At 32.8% G+C, this 8038-nt stretch overlaps 1 protein-coding gene across 1 annotated transcript; it reads left to right on the top strand.

Moving 5' to 3' along the window:
- The first annotated feature begins 3562 nt into the window (after positions 1-3562).
- Positions 3563-5611, top strand: LOC108476139 (two-component response regulator ARR12-like). Its single transcript, XM_017778252.1, has 5 exons — positions 3563-3692; positions 3785-3931; positions 4014-4403; positions 4478-4554; positions 4640-5611. The coding sequence occupies exons 1-5, from the start codon at positions 3563-3565 to the stop codon at positions 5609-5611; spliced, it is 1716 nt and encodes a 571-aa protein (XP_017633741.1).
- The last annotated feature ends 2427 nt before the right edge of the window (positions 5612-8038 follow it).

Here is an 8038-nt window from a genome sequence, read left to right as displayed (position 1 = left end):
GAAATATATGTATGTTGTAACATTTTTTTCTTGTAATTATCCAACAGGTATTCGCCATTGAGGGAGTTTTTTCTTTAAGGGTTATATCTAATCACACATTTACTAAACCGTGTTTAACAAGGTTGACTTACTTTTATAAAAATGAGTCGAAATGAAAAGAATTTCATATTTATTTTTTACAATAGAAACTAGAGCTTAATTGTAGTTAGTTTTCAAAATATTGTCCAATAGGGTTGGAGCTTCCAATCCAAGTATTTGTATTTTTTTGGTCAAAATCCTGTAGCAGTGATTTTTTTTAATGGGATTTTGTGATTAAGTTAGTGAGAAGTTTGTAACGGAGAATGTAAGTAAAAAATGTTGGTGAAAATATGAGATAAGAAGAAGTAGATGACCATCCTTTGAAGTGATTAACATCTGTCTCTGTCCCTGATCTGTCCTCTCTTTTATTACTTAGTATATATCTAAGATGGTACCTCACTGTAAAAGTGTTGCCTTAACATTACCCTCGCATATGAGAGTGGAAACCATAACTATAAGATTAAAATTATGGATAGGGATGCATGATCGGACTCCAAAGTAGGCGTGGATTTGAGCCCTTCCATCACCATATCAGACTTAGACCTATCCATCACCATGAATTTGAGCCCTTAAATGGTACTCAAAAGAGTCGCCTTCTAATTATATTCTTTTCAAACTTAAAAGTGAAGCCATTTTCAAATTATACAGAGCGGTCATGGCTTCATCACGTTCTTAAGGTGTTCCGATGTAGGTGCTACAATTTTCACGTTCAAATCTTTTAATAAAATTCCCCTTCCTCCGTTGACATCTCCACAACTCCTCAACTATCTGTCAACATGGAGCGGAGTTAAGAAATTATCCCCAACTCAGGTTGGTAAAAAAACATTACATTTCCTTAGCCATTATAGAGATCACTTATTTCCACTGAACCAAATTGTAAAGATGTTTGAAAAATTTTGATTTAATAATATTAAAATGCATTTAAGATGAATGTACAATATTTAAATAAGTTTAATTATTAAGATTTATGTTTATTAATTTTTTAATACATATATATTTATTTTCTAAACATTTTTATTCAAATAGTATAACTTGTTGTATTTGTTTTTTAAAACATATAATAGATATGAAAATAATTTCTTTCAATGAAAGGATTAAATTGTGAGGTATGTGCAAAATAAAGGACTAAGCATTATAAGTTTCTTAGGGTGAAGGGACTCAATCTGCAAATAAACCAATAGTTATGATATAAAAATATACCGAAGTAAATTGTGTTGATCTAAAGTAGAAGAACATGGTAAAAATAAAGTAAGTTAAGCATCTTTTATAAGGAGACAAGTGTCTATGAATAAGAATACCTGCATTCAGGGAAATTCATTTGAATATGTTGCCAATTGTAGCACATACCCTCGGGTCTTTTTATGCACATTTTTGTTCCATTTTGGACTGCATGAGACCACAAATCAATATATGTAAGATTAATCAAAATTCTGAAGAAAAATAAATAGCTCATACCTTAAATTTTATTTTTCAAATAAATTTTGGTTTGCAATTTAATCCTTATTGCAAGGGTAAAATATAGAGAGGGGTGGAGGATATTAATATGGAACGTCAAATTCTTAGAAATCTATCATTATGGGAAGTAAAATATTCTTGGAAATATTGATTTTAGATATTAAAAAGAAAAAAAAGGTAGTTAATTATTAAGAAGGGTCAAAATGTAGAAATGATGCAAAAGATTAGAATAGTTATAAAAATACAGGTAAATATTGAATGATAGAGGATTGGCAATAATTGACTATGACTTAAATATAAAAGAGAGTACATGATTATGATTCCTTGTATTCAAAAATAACAATAGACACTTAGTTAAGTTAATACAATTAATAGACTAAGTCATTTATAATTTCCATAATTAATCTAAAACCCATATTACAAATAATATGGAAATTCAGGTTAAGTTAAAAAACAGGTGTTGAGTTGATAAGATGATTAACAAATGGTGATTTACGATAATAACAATTTAAGCAATGTTGATGAGTTAATCATAATAAATGTGAAGGTTAACTCATTTAAAACCTAAATATTAAATTCCATTGCTTAATTACTAGTTCATTTTATTGCACTTTTTGGTCAATGTGGCATATGGGCATATGAACCATATATACTGAAATACATCCGCCCCAAAACCACTCTCAATATTTATTAACCTATACATTTCATTCAATATTTCTTTTATACCGATTCAAAATATTAATATGTATCTAACAATTAAATTCTTATATATAAAATAAATAGTTAAATTTTATTTCATTTAAATATTCTATGTATAAAACGTGAAAATTGTTAAAATATTAGGTATACAAAAGTTACGAAAATAAATAAAATTACTTAAGTTGTACACAAATGTATAATTTCCCATATACAAGGACGGTGCCGGGGCAAAGTTAAAAAATATTTTAAGGAGGGCCAAAATTAAATTGTAATTTTATTAAAGTAAAATTGTAATTTCACCATTTTAAATAGCCTTTATTTTTATAATTTTAAAAGGTTAAATAAAAATTTATCATTTTAGAAGGTCAAAGTGTTATTTTAACTTTAATAATTTTAAAGGGCTTAAATGAAAATTTTTCTATTTTAGTAGAGACTGGGGCCCTACCAAGCCCCTAACTACGCCCTTGGACGAAGGCGTTGCTCCTAAAATAGAAAAATTGTAATTTTACCTTTTAAAATGTATAAAATTATAAAATAGTAATGATAAAATTGTACATTAACCTCCTAAAATGATAGAATTTTGATTTAATCCTTTAAAAATCATAACTAATAAAATAATTAAATTACATTTTAACTATAATAAAATATATAATTTATATATAATTTTGGACAACTTATCAATGAATTATATATAAAAAAAATTAGTGTAATGGACAACTTTACTTGGCACCCCACATTGTTTGTAGATTTATATATATATATATATATATTTGGCATCATTAATCATAATTGATGTTGTACGGCTACATTCAACGTAATATATATATATAGTAGTAATGCAAAATAAACTTGAAAATTCTTAAATTTGTTGGTATGGAAATTATAATGTGTATAGCAGCTAATGAATTTTGCATAGGTGTTGACAGACATTCAAAAAGATGGAACATTAACTGGTTCAATTCAAGAGGAAAGAACATCACAATCTTGGTCTTTAATATGAAAGATTTATTTTCTCAAAATAATATTTCTTAAAATTTGTTGAATTTCTTCAACGTGATTTCAGTAACTAGATTCCTTAAACTCAGCCTAAAAAAAAAAAAAAAAGTTAGTTTAGTCTTCCAGTTTTCATACTAAATTTCCATATTTAACTTAAAGATTTTATATAGAAAAAAAAATCCCAAAGATTAGAATATTAAAAGCAGAAATATTTTTTTCTTTATTCTAAACTCATCAATCACTTACTCATTCTCTCTCTAAATTCACTCTCAATTTTTTCTTTTTCATTTTAGTTTTTAGATTTTATTCAAAGAGTTTTGACATTAAAGAAAATATGAGAGTAGAGCGAATAATCAATGACACAAATGATGAGTTTCCCATTGGCATTCGAGTTTTAGCTGTTGATGATGATCCAACTTGTCTTTTGCTGCTCGAGACTCTGCTTCGTCGATGCAAATACAATGGTTAGATTTTTAATTTGCTATTCTTCTTATCATGATTCAATTCAATCTTTTGAAAATGTTGAAAAAAAATGGTTCGAATGTGTAATTTGCAGTTACCACAACAAATCAAGCTATTACAGCATTGAAATTGTTGAGGCAAAACAAGTTTGATTTAGTGATTAGTGATGTTCATATGCCCGACATGGATGGTTTTAAGTTACTTGAGCTTGTCGGACTCGAGATGGACTTGCCTGTCATAAGTAAGCCAAGTAATGATACTCTGCTTTTATGGTTTCTTTTAAATTCGGGTTTGAACTTTTGATTTTGATAAAATGGTTTCAGTGTTGTCTGCAAATGGTGATACCAATGTTGTCATGAAAGGGATTACTCATGGAGCTTGTGATTATTTGCTGAAACCTGTTCGAATCGAAGAGTTAAACAATATATGGCAACATGTAGTCAGGAGGAAGAGGTTCGAGAGGAAAGATCGGTATAATTCCGATAGCCAAGACAAGCTTCGTGCCGATAGCGGTGAGGCTGTAGGGATGGGAAGCATTGGTAACAATGGGAAGTTAAAGAAAAAGCGGAAAGATCAAGACGAGGACGAGGAGAGGGATGAGAATGGGCACCATAACAACGAGGATCCATCGTTTCGAAAAAAATCTCGTGTTGTTTGGTCAGCGGAGTTGCACAGTAAATTCGTTGCAGCGGTTAATCAGTTGGGCATGAAGAGTATGTTCCACTACCTGATTACTTGTGTAAGAAGTTTTTCATCTTGTAACAGTTTTCGCGTTGATGTGATGCAGATGCTACTCCTAAAAAGATCCTGGAATTGATGAATGTCCAAAAGCTTACCACACAAAATGTTGGCAGCCATCTGCAGGCATTCATCCGTACCTTTTCTGCTCATAGTTATGATGAGCCAAAAGTTATCACCAAGTTAACTGTCGGTTTTCTTTTGGTTGCAGAAATTTAGGCTTTACCTGAAAAGAATCAGCTGTGCGGCAAACCAAGAAGTGAACATTGCAGCCACTGTACGGATGAGGTCTCCGAATGGACTAGGGAATTTTCATACCTTGGCCGGATCTAATCAGCTTCATAATGCAGCCTTTAGATCTTTCCCACCTAGGGGTGTGCTTAGAAGATTGAACACACATGCTGGGCTACTTATACGCGACCTTCCATCTCCTGGAACTATTCGATCAGGTCATGGGCAAAGCTCGGTTAATTCCGGTAATGATCAGTGCAAGTTGCAATCTTTTGTTTCTGGAATCCATAATGCTAACATTCTACAAGGCCTGCCTATGTCACTAGAACTTGATCAAGTACAAACAAACAATGGTGTTAGCCACATTGGAGAGCTGCAGATTGCTGATAGTACAACTGTTTTCCCCGTTTCTAGCAGTTTAATAGATGCAACAATAACCGGATTCTCCGGTAATCCACTTCTTGGTGTTACAAGCAACTCTTTGATGTTAGAAGCAAGCTCTCAGCAAGCCGGTAATTCAAGAGATATTGTTCCTGCAATAGGCTTCCGAAACGGGAATACTTTATCGGACCTTGCTCCCATAGCTCCGGCTTCTAATCGGGAATCAAATGCAGATTTACAACGTGAACCAATCCCGATCAACTGTAATGCCAGGGAATTAATCACAAGTGCTCCTCAAGAATGGAATTCCCCCTACCAATCAAATGTTACACCTTGCTCAATGAACTCTTCAATCCCTGTTAGTGGTACTATGGTTCAGTTTGGCCTGTGCTTGGACCAAAATAACTCGATGGACTCAGATTCTATCGGACCGTCGAGTTTCATCGACAACTCAGCTATGGAACAATCAATTATTGACAAGGAAGGGTACCTAATGTTGGAAATATGGGGACAGGGGAGTCACATACCTTATAACATTGGTTTATTGGAAGATCTCTGGGAATTGCAATGATGAAACAGGTAGATTATTATTAGTCAGTTTTTTAGTTTTATTTTTTCTAGTTAGTTAGAATATAAAATATTGATTATCAGTTTTAGACTTTAGCAGTAAATTTGTATATGTGGGTGAATAAGTACATCAAATAAAAGGCCTCTTAGAACTGATACTTGATCTCTTCTCTCATTTAATTTGAATTGTAGAATGTGAATTTTGATTGAATTTGTTTGGCGAAATTCTTAGTTTCATTATTTTAATGTTGTTTGGAAGGGGAATTTTACATTGCAATGTAAGATGAAAGCAATGCATTGGATGATTTGACTAATATTTTGTGCAAAATATAATTTGATAGAGATAAAGAATATAAACATTACTATCAGTACTGCTAATGAGAGTAAACTGTAAAAAGTACTAGACAAGTGTAAGCATTTTCAATGAGCAACAAAGTTGCTCAAGGGTCAAATCTTGAACTTGGCATGACTTTCCACACTTCTCACATAGGTCACAGTCAATTTCTTTTTGGAGGAAAGTGAGAAGATGTGAATAATTTTTTTATTTGTATTTACTACCAAGCTTGATAAATGGATATTCTCGAAAATACATTTGAAATGCATTGCAATGATAAAACTAAAGCTTAGAGTCTTTTTTTTTTCACATATGTCACACCAATGATGGAGTGGATAGTCATTGTTATCTCCATAAACAAGCTTCAAAGGATGTTCGTCACAGCTATGCTGAGAAGTTTTTGGCCATGTAACACACCCTAAATTCAAAACAAAGTCGCCATCTTTGCATATGTAGGAACTTTCATTGTATCAACGTCTACCACACAAGCACTGCAATCACTTCTATTTTCCACATCATAGAAGAGGTAATGTGATTCTTTTGTTTGATACATAAAACTGTGAGGAGTTGTTGCACATTGAAGGCAGACAACAAGGCCATCGCTATATTCTTCTTCATAGGAGAAACCACTACAATCATACTCACACAACCAACATTTAAAAATTCCATCTGTGAGAAGCATGAAGGTGTTTTGCGAGAACCATAGCAAAGTCTTCCTCAGCAGTTTAACGCATGGTTTATGGAGAAAGAAATCACAACATGAACAATAGTAAAATGAAGAAAAGATGGGCATTAGGCACCCATTACAAATCTTATTATAATTGATCTCATCGTTGAATGTCAAGCTGTGTTGATCATGACTAGAATGTATTATCTTTGCAGCTACAACATTGTCCCCAACTTTGATTTCTTGAAGAATAGGAATGATTAAATTCTCAAATTTATCAAGTTCGGTGAATTCATTTGGATTCTCAAACTCAGTTACATTGTACCAAAACTCTCTCGCCTCATGAATTCATTTGGATTCTCAAACTCAGTTACATTGTACCAAAACTTGCTCGCCTCAGAAGTGGCACACTTGACATGGATAACGAAATCGCAATTCGGTTGAGAACAACAATAACTCCCAAGTTCTAGATCTACCTTCTTATAATAGATTCCGCAGTCCCAAATTCTAGAATTATGGCAACGTATGGAAAGGAAAAAGTTACGAGAAAGGTGATGACGGTGATGGGTAAATCTAATGAAGCAAGGCAATGAAATGCAATCCTTATGAACTTGAATGCTGCATGTAGAACAAATATAGGAAACATTTTCACCCTAGGTGCCACATGCATCACAAGCGAATGAATTTGGCCTCGACAACAAAGTAAATGGGTGTTCATGATGTTTTTTTTATCTTTAATAATAGTTGGTGGCCAAGCACATTTGCTATGAAAGTTAAGATTGTAAATTGAACAATGATAAAACAATCCTATTTGATTGATTCAGCAAAGATTGCAAAGACAAAGGTTCGGCTCAAACTCGAGAACAAGTTGGTGTTCGCCGTAACAAGGGTGACTGATTTCATGGGGTAATTCAACACATCTTTTGTGAAAAAAGAATTTACAATGGGAACAACTATATGAATTATCCACCAATGTGGTTGAACAACCGAAACAAGAAATATGTTCGGAGTAGATAATTATGGTTATCAGTGAAAAGCAATGGATGATGATGGGTGAAATGGAGGATCTCTATGAAGTTTCCAGAAGTGTCACGCTAAAGAAAACTACATTTGAGGTGAAACGCAATTTCAAAAAAAGAACAGTGCTAACAAAATCCCTTACCAGTAATTAATCGGTTGCAAGCATTGCACTAAGTTATTTTTTCTTCAAGAGATAATGGTTGGAGAAAAATAAGAGGATGGTTTAGATGAAAGGAAGGGTGTTGAATCTCTATGGGAGCTTCAACACATTCCTTATGAAGGAAAAACTCACAATCTGAACAGCTAAGGCTTGGACCCTTCACCTTTTGCTTGCATCCAAAGCAATGGAAAGTCTCCTTACTTTGATAGTTATCTCTTGGTTAAACACCAATGGATTTGGACGTGGATGA

Source organism: Gossypium arboreum, chromosome 7 (assembly GCF_025698485.1).
Source record: "Gossypium arboreum isolate Shixiya-1 chromosome 7, ASM2569848v2, whole genome shotgun sequence".
In the NCBI taxonomy this organism is placed as follows: domain Eukaryota; kingdom Viridiplantae; phylum Streptophyta; class Magnoliopsida; order Malvales; family Malvaceae; genus Gossypium; species Gossypium arboreum.
This window is presented reverse-complemented; position numbering and strand designations above follow the sequence as displayed.